The 18,268-nt window shown below is 36.5% G+C and overlaps 1 protein-coding gene across 1 annotated transcript in view; it reads right to left on the bottom strand.

Moving 5' to 3' along the window:
* NBAS (neuroblastoma amplified sequence) overlaps positions 1–18,268 on the bottom strand; it is a 186,939-nt gene that overhangs the window by 89,533 nt on the left and 79,138 nt on the right. The window contains exons 36-40 of the mRNA XM_026846497.1: positions 14,918–15,085; positions 14,208–14,321; positions 13,839–13,962; positions 8,560–8,636; positions 7,901–8,038 (exon numbers count right to left, since the gene is read on the bottom strand). Coding sequence (XP_026702298.1) covers positions 7,901–8,038; positions 8,560–8,636; positions 13,839–13,962; positions 14,208–14,321; positions 14,918–15,085 — 621 coding nt within the window. The remainder of the gene's footprint in view (positions 1–7,900; positions 8,039–8,559; positions 8,637–13,838; positions 13,963–14,207; positions 14,322–14,917; positions 15,086–18,268) is intronic.

The raw sequence follows: 18,268 nt of genomic DNA, 5'->3' as shown, positions 1-18,268 counted from the left end.
AAGCAACACTGTAACTATCTCTTTTTCTTAAGCAGAATTTATGTGCTTAAAACCGGGGTGGGAGGTGTGTGTGCAGGGGACCAACTATTCAACAGACTCTTTTCTGAGGCACCTGAATACTATTTGGCATAGTGACGATCAAGAATAGTGATGCTAACAAAGAAATATTATGATATGTGAAACACTGGCTTATCTATATCAAAACACATCTCAACCAATGGAACATAGCTGTCACAATCTGACTGCAACATCACTAATTGCTAGATTACTGTTTCATGGATCATACTGGAAGATGTTCAAAAATGTCCGCAATGACTGCTAGTTCAGGACAGCTTACCTGAGCTTTAATCCTTAAATACATAGTAGTGTTTAGTGAGCTCTCTATTTTCGTTAGCTTAGATATTCATTCATTTAAAAAAATGAAATGAAATGTGTGTTTCTTTGTTAAGACATTGCTGAGGACTAAGCAAATCAATTGTGATAGGCCAAAGAGGAAATTAAAAGGGCTAAAAAAGTACCTGGAGAGTGTCTTACAAAGAACAGTAAAGCTGATAGCTAAAAGTTCTGAGAAGTCACTCAATACCAGGAAGTCAGCTAGAGAAGTGGTAGGGTCACTTGGTGAAAAAAAGCATGAAAGGGGCACTCAAGGATAAGTCAATTAGCAGAGGAAATTAGTGAGATGTTTGTGTCAGCCCTCACTGCTGAAGAAGTGGGGGAGATTGCTCAGAAGACCTAGATGAGTTAGAAGAAAACACCTGGGAAGCATCAGGCCAATTAGGTAAGTTACATGTTTTCATACCTCCGTGACCAGATGGCATTCACCCCTCAGTTCTTAAGGAACACAAATGTGGAATTATGTTAAATGGCAGGCTAAGGGGCATCAATGAATGTTATAAAAAAACACTACACCAGAGTGCAAGTCCCATCTAAAAAGGGGATCCTCATAGGGATCACAGACCAGCAAGTTGCATTTCCATCCCTGGTAAGATGCAGACTCTCTAACAAAGAATAAGACCACTGAGCATTAACAGAGCTTGGTGGGAAATAATCAACATGGCCTCTGTAAGAAAAATCCACTTTGTTAGCTTGCTGGAAAGCAATGAGTGTGTTAGTGAGCACATAGACAAAGCAAATTCTGTGACAAAATATATACAAATCTTCCAAAATTCTTTGACAGGTTTCCCCACCAGAGTCCAGTCAGAAAACTTAAGTTGCAAAGTAACTGAAGAAAGATCATATAATGAACTGAAACCAGGTGAAAGGGGAGATGAAACCTTAGTGATGACTTTTCAGATAGGGGTGAGCCAGCAGCAAGTCCTCTAGGGGCAGGTTTTGAAACTACTTTTATTCAGAATCTCTTATCAATGACCTGGAGAAGGAATGAGCAATAAATATTTAAGTTTTCTGATGATACTAAACTGAGTTATTCAAATGTCATGCCACATATTAAGATTACAGCACTTGTCCTACTTTAGTGTTTTAAAAAAGAAAAGAAAACTTCTCCCAAGATCAGTTCTTAGTCTGCCAGTTAATTTCTCATTCCCCTCACTGTCCTCCTTCCCGCTGGTTCTCCTCTCCATCACAGACTCTCCATACATACACAGGAAGGTCAATGGGAAAGAGAGTAGTGCAGCACAGAGTGAAGAGAGTATAATTCTCATCTCTTCCAATTTTGCTTTTGGAACCATAGATATGCACTGGACTTCAGAGTAAGGAACTAAAAGAAGTAATGCCTCAAACATTCATCGACACAGAAAACCTCCATGACAAGCTGTGGCCTTTGGGTTAGTGTAAGGAATATCACCCAAGGAAGGAGTGTATTGAAGGATGCACCCCCCACTCCCATTGCAGTTGCACTGACACACTCCTTAGATAAGCCCCAGAGGGGGAGACCTGGACTGACTGAAACCAGGTGTTTCCCCTCAAGCACAAGTACCACTAAGCCCGATACTTTGTGACTCCATTGTGCAAGCCAGACACCATGCTTGCCTTGCTATTGACTTACTAACAACTAATGGCCTTCGTCACTGAAGTGGTAACAAGAACTGACAAGAGGTGATAATTTTTGGGATGACCGATAACTTCTCTGAAAACAGAGAAAAAAACAAAGCTGGGCAACATCACCAACTCAAGTGGAACTCATGCTCCATTTTTTTACCCTCATCTCTCATGGAAATCAGTTTGTGGAATACCTAGCCTCCTCATGTACTATGCTAATCAGCTGATAAGATGAATTTATAAGAGGCAACAGAAACTTTCAGGTGTGTGCACCCACCACCCAAGATTACTGGGACTTGAGACAATGCTGGAACCTGGGCTGGTGATCCAGGTTTCTTTAACTCTTTTTCTCTCCTTTCTTTTTCCTTCCTTTCCTTTCTTTTCCTTCTTATAGGTATCTAAGAGATCACTCAGCTTATTATCCTTTCCCAAGTTTAAATTGTTCTCTACCACAAGTAAAATATTTTAATTGGTCGTTTGGTGTCATTTCACCTTAATTTAACCAGGGGGGGAATCACAGAACCATTGCGATTCTCTGGACTTCCAGTAGAGGTAGTGACACTTAGAAACAGAAGCATATACCAAATGAGATAGATTCTTCCTGCACACTCCCCTCTCACCCCACCCCCACTCCCCCATAATAAGTAACAGTATCTGAACTCGTGCAAGGAATCAGCCTGGTATACAGAAATGTAAGAAGTGCTAGGCATAGGCATGAACAGCAGCATGGAAAGGAAGTGGAGCAACCTAAAGACCAGTGAAGAAACTTTAACTTGATGCAGAACATACAACAGAAAATTCAAACAGTGAAGTAAAAGGGAGGAATTACACTGCCAAAGGAAATTTGCTAGTTTTCAGCATCACTAATCAAACAGAAGGAGGGAGCCAAAGAAGAGACAAGGACTTGAATCGGGACTTAAAATAGTAAAAAAAGAAGGTCATGGTTTAAGTCCATCACAAGCCAACAATAAAGAGCACTACCATTTTGCCATCTACAACAGACTTAGTGCTAGCCACTGAATTTATGGACAAAAAGTTGAATGTCAAGACAAAACGTAACAAGACTGTTTGACATGATTTGTCAGTTTTGCAGGTCAGTGTTAATAGACTCCAGTAAAACTTCATGCATACAAATCCAATTTGAGACTAAAAATGTATGTATTATTCCAAGTGAGTCAAGTTCATAATTTCAGAATGTGACAGGATACTATTATTAAACACAACCAACATGCAACCATTTAACAAGCATTTGATGTCCAGTGAGAGATTACCTCATGTGTATGGACTTAACTTCTACCTGCACTACAGTGCCATATAATAAGGGTAAAGCCATTAGACCTCATACAACATGAGTAATATATCTGATAGTCTGCAAGATCTGTCTCCCTCCCTCTTCCTCTATACAGCCTCCTTATAGAATATTTATTTCCATTTCAAATGGAAGTCTATTTTCAACATCTTACATTCAGAATATTACCTAGAGCTGTAGCATAAGAACCATAGCTGGGAGTTCTGCTTCTCTGGCTTAATGTAACTATTTATAATTAAGGCTAACATTATAAAAATAAGCAACAGAACTGCCTTGAGAGCCAGGTTAAGCCTGCAGAATGAAATCCTGTAAGATCAGTGCAAATTTCTAGATATTCAGCCCCAAATTCAAAGAACACTTCTTTTGACCTTGCTTTCATTAATGCAAAAAAGATAAACACATATCGACACGTAACAATTTAAAAACTGTTCTACGTGCTGGTTTTCCACCTACAGGAAAGGAGATGAGAGAGAATAAGACACACAGGACTTATTTGTCACAGCCACATAAAGCCTACAGATGCCATTGTAGTGAGGGCAGTGTATAGAACTTAAATACTGTGAAGGCAGATATGAATAGACAGAAACAATGGTGTAACAATGACAGAAATTAAGAGAAACAGCACAGGAACTAAAATACACAATGGTTGCAATACAGAGAGAGACAGAAAACAAAAACAAAACCAGAAAAACAACCCTACTTTGCAGACAGTGAATTTATGTGAGGTGAAAGCAGACCTAATTCTGCCTCTTACAGAGAGATTGATAGAGGCTTCCATACGCAGCAAGCAACAGAAAAGGGAAGCAGGTTAAGTGCACAGAGCACAAGTTCACTGTATAAATGCACCCTCTCACAAAGTGACTCAAAAGCCAGTTATATCAGGCTACTTAACTCTGTGCAACTGAACTCCCAGCTTCTTTACCAACTCTAGGCTGCATCAAAAACATCACTAAAGAGAATCTCTGAGGTTACCATTTCAACATATTGCCAGTTGCAATGCACAAAAAGACAGGAATCAAATTCATTTTCTTGAATGAAAATAACATGTAAGGGAATAAAATAAAAACCCAAGACTTTTCTGTTAACAGCACTTTCCTCATCGGCTATTAACTACAAAATTTCCATTCCACTCTGCAACTTAGCAGTATTTGTTAGAACTGTTGCTTGATGCTCCAAGAAAAAGCTTGCCCCCAGCTAAGGTCAGTAAAATACTCCTCTCCAAAACCACAGAAACACTTCAGCATTAGATTATTAGCATAAGGACAGGAATGTATTAATTAACCATAGGGTAATTAAACTTTTTCACCCCTTTCTAAAGTAAACAATCCCCCAGATATATTTATTCTGGTCACTTATCAGATCACGGGGACAAGACAAATGAAGAGATAAACTGTTAACACTAGAAATTACCCAGCAAATTTCTTGCTCAGCTGTACAGCTTTTCTCATTCTTCAAGACTGGGGTAGTGAGCAGCAAATCAGAGTGGCAGTGAGGAGGCAGTCGTGATGCTGCGCAGTCCAGGTACAGCAGCAGCCACAACACTCCTGTGCTGTCACACTTCTAGACACAAATGCAAAGCACAGCACCATAGGTGCTGCTATGAAGAAAATTAACCCCATCCATGACAGCTCCAAGACCAAAACCAAAAATAAATACAGCTTCTCAAAGGGTAATGAGTGTCCTCACACCAATGCCTTCCACAGCCAGTCCATTTCTAGAAATTTTGTTCTTCTCTTCTGTCTGGCCTTATTCTTACAGACCTTTATCTATGGTTTTATTTGGTTGTAGAACTCCTTCAAGATCCTCCTCAGGATAAAAAAGCTAATACAGCTCAGATGCCCTAAACTATATCTATTATGTTTATATTATTATAACAACTAAAATTCAGAATTATCTCAGGTAAAAAACTAAAGCAGTACTTTACTATCAAATTCCATTGGTTGTCCTTAAAAACAAAGTAATAGCTTCATCAGAAATAGAAATTATCGAGCTGATTTCCTTTCAACATCAACATCACAAAGAAGTTAACAAGAATTTCTGGCAATTTATGATTGTTTTGATGTGCAGGTATCAGCTGTCAGTATTTCATATCACAGTAAGAGGGAAAAAAAAAAAAAAAAATCAAGCGTTCATGCAACAGATCCAATCATTCTATCAACATATCTTTCTTGACTAACTAGCAAGTCCTGAAAGTCTGTCGTAGCCACTGGAAGAAGAACTCCCCTCACCTCCTTCATTACCCTTATAAACACATCTGTCATTATAATTTTAAAATAATTTCTCCCATTATACCAGAGGTACTCATGTACTGCTTTGAAAGATTTATATTATTATTATTATTATTATTATTATTTTTAAATTAATGTTGTAAACATAGGTAGTGTTAAACTTCTCCATGATTCTATACAGACTCAGAAATTCAGACAGTTTTCAGACAGGATACTTGATTCAATGGACTAGAGAAATCACACCTACTGTGACTCAGATGCTGTTAAACAGAAATATATGCTCTATGATCTCAAGGATCCACCTTTTGAGCACGTGGCTGAAGTGCCAGATTTAGATCTTTATTGAATATGTAAAGGTTTAGAACACAGGGGAAAAAAAAAGGATTGGTTATTCAGCTTCACCCACAAAAACACACTCAGTTATCTTCTAAGAACAAAGTGTATCTTTGAATTATACAGTTAAAGGACCTAGAGATGCATTTCTGTTTTGAGAAACACAAGATAAAAATGCGATACAAGACACCAGTGGCATGAGCTAAAAGACTATCTACTATGAAACGACATCTACAACTGAGTTTATCATCTTCATAAAAGTGTGTACCATAAAGCTTAAGATCAATTTTTTTTCCACAATACTCTCAGGAAACACAAAAATAAAAACCGTGGCTAGATGTATTGAGGAAAACAACTTGCGAGAGAGGCCATTCTTTATTACCAGCATCTAAGATGTACATTTAAACAAATCGCTGTTTTGCAGTGGAAACTGAGCATTTACATCTGGATTGCTTTGTGAGGGGAGGGGGTTGGGGGGGGAAGTACTCGTTTTACTCAAAAGCACCTGTTTCTATTTCTCTTTTCCTACTTCAGTGACATTCCTTCACTGGAAACCCTTGGAATTAGTAACAGTGAATGTATTCTCCTGTGTTGTTTTCTTACTGGGCATTCAAAGCCTCCTTTTTCTTGGTGTGCTCCTCACTCAGAATACTCTCAGGCAGCTCTTTTCAAAATCTACTGCTTAAGAGTAGTACTTAAACACAACACATATTCTTTTTGGCAAACAGCTTAGAATCTACTGCTCATCATAGTCACATACAGTATTTTACAAAGATGGAACAAAAGAATTTAGCCAAAGATCACATCAGTAAGTAACGAACTACACGATGCTACTGATAAAGACTTTTTTTATTAAATGGCAATTAGAGTAGAAATAGTTCAACCTTTAATGTCTCTGTCCTCATTCTTATGACTTATTCTTTCAAAAGGCTTCACAGCTCTTACTATAAAATAAGACTGTTTAAAGAGGCAAACCAACAACAAAAAAAAAAAAAATCTTTTTTTTTTGTTTTTCATCAAACATGTCTTGCAGTAGGCGGACCTATGCTCAAAGCAAGCTATTTTACAAACATGAATGAATTCCTCTCAACCAATGTATTTTGCAAGTCCCACAAATTTCAGTTGTGGCCTAAGTTTTCCTTTAGCTTCTAAACTGAAGATAGTAGAATGCAAATCTCAGCAGGAACATGAAAGGCTGACTAATTGCAGAATTGGGCAGACATCAAAACAACAGTCTTTCCTCTGTAAATCACAAGTCATACTGGACATGTAAAAAAACCTCTCATGCCATGGTGATGATAAGTGGTCTCTCTTTTCAGAAAACTTGTCACCAGAAGTGTTCTTTTAGCTGTAATACAGAGCTAGGCTGAAAACCAAACAGTCCAGAGATCTTCTGTACAGGAGGAAAGAACTGTTGTAAACTCAGAAAGGTTCTTAGAGTGGCAAAGAAGAGTTTTTACTCTGGTATCTTAGAAGTAATGGCAACTGGTTTCTTACTAAACTTTTGTATGTCACCTCTTTGATTTAGTTTGGAGTTTACCACATAATTGCTTTAATCACATGTTATGAGTAAGAAGCACAACTGTGTCATTTCAAAAAGAGACACCTGTCAAAAGAAATCAATAAGCTCATCAGTGATTGAGCAAGAATTTTCTAAACACCGTATATAAACCAAAATACAGAACAACAAACCTCAAAGAAGGCTACAGAAACTGTTTTAATAGCATGGTTCTTGCTGAATGGACACTTGACTCCTCCCAGGAAGTACTATATTGTATCAGTATTGCAAGATGACAGGATAGACTATGATCATTATTGTTCTTTGAAGACTGATAGTGCTATTACCTATAAATGACATTTGACATTGTACTTGAAAAAACTCTTCCAGAAACTCTGAAGTACTCAACTGTTGATGGCACTACAGTGTAAGTTAGATCAGCTCCTTAACAGGCTTAACTCACATACTGGCTTTTAAAAATAGCTTTAATGCTGCCATTAATGAATATGTTTTTTAAAAGAAAAGAGTACTAACCCTGTAGAGAGGGTGGCATTTGTCCTTGAAACATGGTGCCAAACGAGCATAGATCTGCAGGCTATAGTAATAACTTGCCAGCTGGAGAGATAATGCAGAATGTAATTGCTTTTCAAAGCATTTGTTGGCATCTACCACCTAGGAGAAAAAAAAGCATTAATTTAGATGAAAGAATAAGCAAGCATACAACATTAAGTGCACAAACTTTCTAAAAAGCTACTTGCTGTGATTTAGAAATAGCTCTGACTATGGTTTTCTGGCACAAAAGTAAATCAGTAACCTACATACACAGATGATTCTACATTATGATATTTTTTCCCCCCTTGCACAAACACCTAACCAAAAAGATTTTCCAATCATAGCTGCTTCTATACCAGTAAGTTATCCATATTTCTGAGTTACATTAGGACTGGCAGTCAGGTGGTCCAACTACTATTTTAAGTAAGAAAATGTGTCTTTTCACCAGTGCCATGCTCATAAACCTGCCCAATGGCATTTGTTCAGTTTCCTTTAAACGCACTAGCCCAACCTATAAAATTGTGGATTTAAATGAATTCAAATACTTTGATTTTAAAACCCTAAGGAAATTACATTTTCTTATTTAAAATTCTATGAATAGTCTGTCCCGGCAAACACATTTAAAATCATCATCAACATACCTGCGGCAGTGCAAGTAGATAGGCAAGAGACAAGGACATATCATTTGGTAAAGCATCACTTGCCAGTTGTAGCAGAACTGCAATACATAGGGAGCAGAAATAAAGCTTTGATTACTGACCCATCTAGCCTTGACAGTTAGCAAATGAAATGTTTTCAGTGTAACCGTATTTTATTAGACACTAACTTGAAGCACTCCATATATCCTTAATTAAACACTTATCAGTGCAATCCAGAAACAGATAATATGTAATTAAACTGCAGCACAGCTTTACCTTGACTTCCAGGCAAAACGTTTGATGCATTAACCAAATAAGAATGAGTCCATGCCGTAACAGATGCTAAACAAATCCACTAAAATATCACCTGTACTGATTTATGACAAGTAAATCTTTTGCTTGGAAAAAATCAAGGCAGTAGTGTAATGTTATAAGCATTCAAAGTTACCAACCAGGGGAACGGTACAAAATGTCTTCTCTTCAAGCCTGAGCTGTAATTTACTTATCACTGAACATAACAAGCCATATTAAAAACTTCTGTCTTAATAAAAAAAAACCCCACACCTGCAAGTGGGATATGAATTTTAAATAAGGTCAGTGAAATATCAAAACCAGGTCCTGCCATACATTGCAAACAGAAATATCTGCACAACATAGTCAAAATTAATGCAAAGAGTAATTATTCTGATTATTAAAAAAATAATACTTCTGATAAAACTGATATAGAAATTTTCTGCTTTTCCTACATTATAGATACCAAACTTGCTCTTCCATTTAAAAAATCCCCTATATGTTACATTACACAAATAGGAGAACCAATACACAATGTGAGTGCCCAAGAGTTGTTAATTAGTAACAGGATCTCTTTCATGCAGTTATCTCCTGTACTGAAGTCAAGCATCACTGTGGTTGCTACAAACATTCCAACAATTAAACAATAACGTTTCTCACACAATATTCATTTTTGAGGGTAGAGAACACAGATTATTAGTCCCAAGGACAACTTCAAAAGTCTTATGAACCAGTGGTTGGCTGCTGACTGGGTTTAAAACACAACGCCTTGACCACAAATTGCCCAAGGAATTGTATGCATACCATGAAAATAACCTTATGGTTTCCTTTTTTTATATATATTATATCATTTTTATTATTATATAATGCTTACAATCAGTAGAAGCCATCTTGCAGCAATTTAGCTCTTTAATTAGCTCTTTAAGAAAATCTCAAATACCTATATTCTCCCATTACACAAGCTACTCTTGAGAGAACACTGACAAGAAACCTGACTACTGTACACATACAGCCCCTCAGTGAATTCTTCATTCCAAAGAATGATTTATACAAGGCTCGAATGACCAATTACAATTTCCAGATTATCATTAATTTGCCATCAACCTGAAGTGGATTTACATACTGGCCCTCAGTCAGATAAAAAAACCTAAATTTCCGTGTGACAAGTCATCGCACAGGCTGTCTACAAGGAAATAGATCACAATTACTGCAAATACAAGCCTGTCCAACAGCACCTATGTTCTATGCTTCATATTGCTTTTACCAATAGTTTCTTGCTGCTGACAGCTTGTTTCTCCTACATTCAAAATAACCCATATGCTGTCCAAGCAAAGATAATAGGACTCCAAAAATATCTAATATTAAAATCTTGATGAATTAGATTGCAAATCTGTTATTTCCTACTCTAAGCACAAGCAAAGTTACTTTATGTATTCTTACAACCACTCTAGTCAAAGAGAAAAAACTCTGGAAAATTAATTATTACAAAGCCTCAGGAATACATAATAAATTCTGAGTTCTCATCCAACTGAACACCCCCAACATAACTGCCTCACTAGCAAAAGTTTATTTTCACCCTTCAGATAACAATCATGACATAACACCAATACAAGGCCATAAAACAATATGATTTTATTCATACTCTTTCCTCAAGCTCAGCACAAAGGCATCCCAGGTGCCAGAATGTACTTAAGAAGAAAGACCTGCCTCCATCGTCATCCCTTCTGAGAAAAACAATTCTCTGTACTGATTCAATAAATATAAATTTTCTGTATGCTTGTGTGAAGAGGTATGTTCGTGTATCCATATACAGACACCTACTTTACATACACACAAACACACGTGTATACACAAAGACTAATTTCATACAGTTTTCTGTCTCCCAGTGAAGCTCTACGGAATTCTCTGATGTCTAACAGGGCTGAGTTCAAATTGCAGGCTATGGACATTAGCTGGATGCCATTTTGTCCTCTCGTATATTTTCACAAAATTTACAGGAACTTATCATCCTTTCAGACCACTGCCAAATTTGAAATTTGCCAAAGGCATTAAATGTTACAGGCTTGGCAAACCAGGGAGGACAGGCAATGACAAGCAAAGAGCCAATGCTGCTGTTCCCAAAAGCAGCATAAAAAAAAAAAAAAAAAAAAAATTATTTCCTGTTCAGGTCTTTATGCCACAAGCCTGTTTGGAACGTAAGTAGGGAAGAAAATGGTTGATTTGTAAAAGCTGTCATTTATCAATACCTAGGAAGTTTCAACTCTTTCCATGCTTTTTTCTCTGAAAAAAATGCAAAAACTGCTTCAAGTCTTCCATTGTTCATTTAGCATGTGATAAAATCTCAATATTAACTTAAAAGTAAATTTTGCAGTTATATAGCCACACCTGCAAGCAGTTACAAAAATAAAGGAAAACATTAAGCTATTCTTTGTTCTAAAACTCCTGAAAATTAACAGATATGACCTACCTACTTGTGTTTACTTAGAGTATCTAATCTGGTTACAACAAAATGCTGCCATCAATTGTGGTAACTTTCTGTTCAGATCTCATCTTCAACCTCCCCATGAATCAAATTCCTAAGTACTATGGAGAAAGACAACTACAGTTAAGCAGAGATGCACAGTATTGCATTGGTCACACCAAGTCTGGATACACTATAATGGCACAGCTGATAAAAGAGTGTTTTACAGGACCCAAAGTGATGGGTGTTACCCCTTCACTTGAAAATGCTCAGTCTACCACCTACATCCAGATAGAAGAAACAAGAAAAGTCAAAGTCCAAGGCTTGTGACCCTACGAAATCCACAAAAAAGAGCAGCAAACATTATCTTAAGTTTTACCATGCAGGCTGCCTCTGGGGAAAGTGTTTAGTCATCCCCTCACACCTGGAACATGACACTGCTATGGTAATAGAAACAGAGCCTGACGCATACTTCAACTTCTAAGACAACGTGCTAAGTACAACTGGAGTTTCTTTGCTTAACTGCATCTTCTTCCAGGTTCATTGATTCTTCTAAAGGAGCTGAAACCTGATGCTGTAGCTGTCCTAGAAGACAACTAAAAGGAAACAAATGGGATTCAAACTTGTCAGCAAAATTAAATGAAAACTGCTATGTTTATTAATTACTGGTGTAGTAGCTAATAACTCATATTAGCATTCATGTTTTATATGGCAAAATCCTCCCAAAGCCTTAGAGTAAGCCTGAAATTATGTGAAAAACGTGAGTAATAAATGTGTGATATCTGCATGATTTTTTTATTTTAAATTTTGGCGGTGTGCTATTAATATGCACGTTTTCAAGCTCCACAATCCCGAAAGAGTTAACTCATTCTAAGGACTTTCATGGGAATTGATAAAGCAAAGCATTAAGAAGGGGGAAGAGGTGGGATCCAATACTGTATTACAACTAGCAAATTTCCAATCCATTCATTTACAGAAAGCTGTTACACTTGCATGTAACAGCTCTGTTAACTACCAAAGGTGTCATACAGCAGGACTGCTGAGCACAGAACAAATATAGCTCAGTTTTCCAGAGATAAACATAGAGCTCTCAGTTCCATAGCACAGCTGGAGGGACTCATAAATGAAATTCAGACTGACTAGAGAATAAGAGTGGTGAAGGAGAACAGAAATATTAAAATGGTTAAAACAGTAGTTGGCATACTTAAGAGGAGGAAGACAGAGGCTCAAAAACTAAAATTGGAATCTAAAACTTATTTTCTTCTTCAAGCAAAAGTCCCCAAAACTGAAATTTCAATCTCAAAGGTGGCCACTGAATTGTAAACAACCGGTTCCAAGTACTCAAGTTGGAGTAGGAAGTATTAGCAAAGTTCTGTCAACTAACATCATTTGCCCTAAGAAAGCAGTGAATAGTTTTTAACCCTTGCCTCCCCTTCAAGACACAGGTATCTGTGCTAGAAGCCTACAGGCTTTCAGCATGCAAGAAGAAAGATCGTAAGTACTAATTCAAAACTATTTTTGCATTAAAAGAGCACAAAAGAAACAAAATGTGAATAGATCCCCATTTATACAAGCCATTCCTGACCTCTTCTAATTCAGAATGTTATTATATCACAACTGTACAGGTTGTCTATAGAAATATCACATATCTCAAACTACTGAACTGTATATTTTTAAGACAAATATACTGGCTTTCACTAAACAGTTGAAATAAAACTGTATGGCTTACGAAGAAAGTCTCACTTGAAACTTTCCTCATATCACAAGTGATATAATATACTCGTTTTTCATGGCAGAATTTACCACAGAGTAAAACATAATACAGACATCTTCCTTCAGAAGACACTAACGGCATGTAAATATTTAAACAGTTCATTTCTTAAACCAGCAGGAGACAGCCAAAAGTAAAGACAAACAATCATAGGTGGTTGTGTGATATGTTGTGGGGTTTTTTTACAAGTGAAACTTCAAGCTCACAAATTACTCGCTATAACCTATAAAACGTAGAAATTTCAGGAGATGACAAAATGTGCTAATGATTCCTGAAGCTGCAGTTAAGCATTAGCAAATAAATTACTGTAATGACTCTGCAATACTGAAGGCTGTATACACAATGTCAGAGAATCTGAGCAAGTGAATACTGAGGCAAACATCCAAAAAACATTAACACTGGGTTGCAGATTGCCATTTCCATCTGTGCATGGTACTATTCAGGAAACCTTCAACAATTTTTCACCCCACAAGTCCATATCTTTTTCACTCCCCATGTTTCTGCTTATTTAAAGCCAACTTTCAGATTTCTAGTCTTTACTGAGCAAGTCCTTTTAAAAATACTATTGAAAACTCTGCAGTTAGTTCTATCAAGACTACTTACCAACATCAGATGTTGAATCAGATCACAGTTCATACAAAATACCCAGACAGTACTTCAGATTATTCTGTGCAACTGTCCATATTTAAACCCATCCATAGATTCTCCTATATCTACTATATACAGTAAATACAGGAATGAACATACACAAACCCATACCTTCTGTAGTTGGAAGTAGGTCTTTTCCTTCGCTCTTTGTTTCTGTCAGCTTCTCTGTTCTCAGCAACACTTCTGCAAAGCTTTCCAAAGAATTGTTCTGGTATGTGCCATAACAGATTTCAGACTAGAAGTAAAACAAGATAACTGACACATGTGCACTACACCCTGCAGTTCTATTTAGTTCACTTGCATCAGATGCAATTATCTACCTTGGTTCCTGCATTTGCTTTTCTTTCTGTTTATGTCTGGATTTTTTCCTACTATTGCACAAAATTTCACGACACACAAACAATCCAGAATCTCTATTTTTACTTAATTATAAAATGTCAACAAAAAAAACCACTTCAGAATTCTGTAACAGAAACTTACTTCTGCAACATATGGATCAGCAATTAGAGACTCATAAAATGGATGACAGCCTTGTTTTTCCACAGTGGCGTTTTCTCCAGGCCCACTTTTTAATACATCTTCAAAATCTTGGCCCTGGGAAAAGTAAGTATAGTTGAGCATAGCTATAAAAAAGTTCATTAAAAAGTCTGTAACTGTTCAGAAGGGAAACAACTGTAAATGAAAATATAATTTAATTCAGTGGGGAGCAAGATAGGAGTCATTTTACATAAACCAATGCTGAATGAGGTCCAGTATTCTTAAAAAAAGAAAGGAGAGAGAATCATGCTAAAAAGTAGTATCAGAAAAACTAACATCACAAACATTATAGAAAATCCACCGAAATAGAGATGGTAGAAAAGAAAAACTGAAAAGAGCTTTGAATATAAAGTGACAGTATTTAAAGAGTGGGCTTCACTGTGCTTTCTTTCCCAAAGTTCTGCCAAATTTCAACTATGCCTTTTCACACAAGGCTAAGAAAGCAGGAGAAAACAGATTAGAAAACAAAAAAAGGAAACACCTTTAGATTTGTTCTTTCATTGGGATTTGCTTGCAAACAATCCTGTGATGCCTCTAGTTCATTTACTGATTTGAGGTCTTCAGCAATCAAGATACCTACAAAGGAGCCTAGCTGTTATACTAATGTATCAGTGAACGTGTAAACATCTGGAAACACATCATTAATCCCTTACATGTAATGGTCGAAGATAAGTTAATGATCTCTTCCACCACTGTCCATCACTGACAGCATGCAGCATGGCTTTTGTAGTCATAGTTGTGTTAGACAACACCTTCATGGTTTTTGAAGTTGTCCAGTACAACAAATCAGCAGACTGGTTAGAGGAAATGTTGGTTTCATCCTGTGAGCAAATTGCAACATACAATGGCAAGTGTTAGACTCATGCTTTATTAAGGCTAATGACCTAAAGCCAAATGCATTAGAGTTCAGGCACACTATGTTAAGAACATATTTTAATGATCACTAATTTAAGCAGCAGCTGTCATAAAAACAAACAAAAAACAAGGTAAAAGTGATTTAGAAGCTTTGCCCCTTATTCATTTGACATTTTGCCCCCTTATTCAACTATATAATCTCATCTCCACAGACAACAGCTGGTTTTAATTCCAAAGTTTATAATGGTAATGCTTTATGTAATTGTTGAATGCTTATGTTAAAATAATCATCTTATTTGTAGAGATGGAACATGCTAAAATTAATCTTCAATAATTCAAGAAAGCTGATAATAGAGTCAGTCTTGTATTTGTACAGAGGTAGCATTAAGTTGAATTCTTAGTCAGTTAGAAGGTGAAGAGATGCAAACATTCATCTCCACACTGACTGAAAAAGTACCATCAAGATTTGAAATTCTGCAGTCAGCACTTAAAAGGTACTGAATATGGCAAACCTCAAGACTGCAAAACCAAATCAAGACCCCAGCCTATCTCAACCACAAACTGCTTCTGTAGTATGTGCATGTGAACATCTACACATAATTCTGCAAAACGTCTTCACTCAGTCTCAGTAAACTCACATATAAGTCTATTCTTAAAAGCAGAAGATATGTTCCACAAAAGGAGCTTTCTGTACCAGCTCTTCCTCGTGTAAAGCATTTAATTAACACCCAAAACATCTATGTTGGTTGATCTGTGCTATTCCAGTCCTCAAGGACTTGTGTTAACAGCAAAGCTTACACATCACAAATATATAAGTAGCATGCTAATGTAAACACACTGTCTTCAGCAATACAAAACATAAATCTTTTCCTCCATGTAGCAAATTTCAACCGCTTTATATTCAGTGTTTCTCCTAACAACTATATTATTCATTTCCCCACACACTCAAGTGTATTGAAATAGAAAAATTCTACCTGTATAACTGACTGTGAGGTATTAGTTTACAACTTTCTAACTCATGACAAAATTTCAGGCATCAAAGGATGCCAAGTTATGCTCAAATTAATTATGTTTCACCATAACTTCAGTGACAAAACATGTTAGCTTCAATAAGGCATAATTTCACTGTAGATGAACTTATATTAGTACCATTTACTGACCACTGAGGTAGCAGATCCATCTTAAAACCTACTTTCCATTAAGTATAACATGCCAGAAGTTTTATTCCTCCACAAACTAAAATGCAAGAGAAAATCCTAGGTCTGATGGGGGAGAGAGGAAGAGATTTCTTGTTTGTGTTTAAATAAGCCACTCCTAGTACTCAGCGCAAAAGTTTTTGTAATTTAAGTGTTATATACAGAATACCAATTTCTCTCTCCACCTCCATTTTCCAGTAGATGCTGCAGGACACCTAGAGGATTTTTCATGGGGAAAAAATAAAACAAAACAAGCCAAAAAAAATCCACACCCCTCAAGTTCTCAACTGCATTAGAGCAAAACACATTTTTTAAAATAAATTTCCTTCAGCAGTGTGAAACCTAAAGGGCTAACTAGCATGCCAGTGTGTACGCTTTTATAGCTCTACCGTTATCAGATAAACACTATTGATTTTTTTCTAAAAAGAATTTCAACTCTTATGAGTAATTACAGTCTTTTCTGCACAAGTAAGAATTGTTTTCTGAAAAGCCATTCCTCTGTATACCTGGAACAGCAATACTTTCAGGCTATAACTTTTTGCTATCCTGAATCAATCTCTCAAAATAAATTATTTCTGAAAAATTGATGGAGATCCCATTTTTGGTATTCCCATTGGAAAACAGGAATCTAAAGTAGTTTCCTATACATAAGAACTCATGTTTATTCTACATTTATGCTTTGTGCCTTGAAGGGTTTTGTTTGGGGTTTTATTGGTATTTGTTTTTTTTCTGTTTGTAATGTATGATACAGCTGATGAACCTGTTATTAAAAACTCCAGTCCTGTAAAAATAAACCAGACCCTAGATGAGAGACTAGGGAAAAGATTCAGTTCAAGATGACAGCACGAGAATTCAGGTGTCACTGGATATCTAAGCTCTTATTAGGGCTACAATGTCACTGGAATGGAAAAAGTAACCTTAAGCATACACAATACATTTGATTCAGATGCTTAAACAATTACTTTAATAACTAAGATATATGGCAGTAATTAAAATATCTACTTAATACTTCTAGATCTGACAAGAGTACCCCTAGACTTTTTGGGTCAGTAGGTAAAGGACAGGTACTTATGGCATCTCAAATTGTTGCTATCTATGATAAGCAACTAAACCAAGCACCTAATGGCTGATTAACTGCATTATTTCCTATGCACAACTGACTGAATCTCCACTGATTACAATGGGGGTTTAAATAGTGCACACAGAGAGTTCCATATTAAGATTTTTCTCCTTCCCTGTAGAAGAGTTCAGTGACACTGGACATGAACAGGATTCCTTTGGGAATGATAGCTACCTCTTCCTATGAGAAGAACTCTTTATTTATTACAGAATTAAAACCAGTACATTTACTAAACCACAAAACACAATGCCAGTTAATCTAAAAATAAAAATACAATTATTGGGAAAAAAGTCACAACCATTTCAAACAGCAGCTGAAGAGTTATTTTTGCCAGACTTCCTGTAATCTGAAAATACTCTCCTCTAGAAATTATGTCTGCTCTGCTATCAAAGAGTTTGTTTTCAAGGAAACTTGAAACTGTAAATTTCTCTTGTGCTGATGTGCCACTTTACACTAATAGAACTTTCACATTCAGATATGTAAAAGATAATGATTTTACTTCTAACAGACTTAATGCATGTTTTAAGTATTATGCAGATTTAACATAATGTCAGAGCTCAGTTGTAAGGCAGTTGACGGTTATTGCTTCTACTGTTTATACACAACAGCATCTTAATTTTCTCACTGAGATACTCTGAGAAGCACAAGACCAGTTGTTGAAGCATTTGTAGCATACAATAAAGAGGAAAAAGGGTGGTGATTGGGGAAACAACATTTTGCTTAAAAATAATCTGCTGTATTAGAATCATTGACGTTGCAGAGGATAATCTACCCCATGAGTTCAATCAACAGTGACAAGCTGGCACTAAGGTAATGAAATACGTTCTTGTGCA

Source organism: Athene cunicularia, assembly GCF_003259725.1.
Source record: "Athene cunicularia isolate RWA chromosome 3 unlocalized genomic scaffold, athCun1 chr3_part1, whole genome shotgun sequence".
NCBI classification, from domain to species: domain Eukaryota; kingdom Metazoa; phylum Chordata; class Aves; order Strigiformes; family Strigidae; genus Athene; species Athene cunicularia.
Note: the sequence above shows the minus strand (reverse complement) of the source record. Positions and strands in the feature narration are given on the sequence as shown.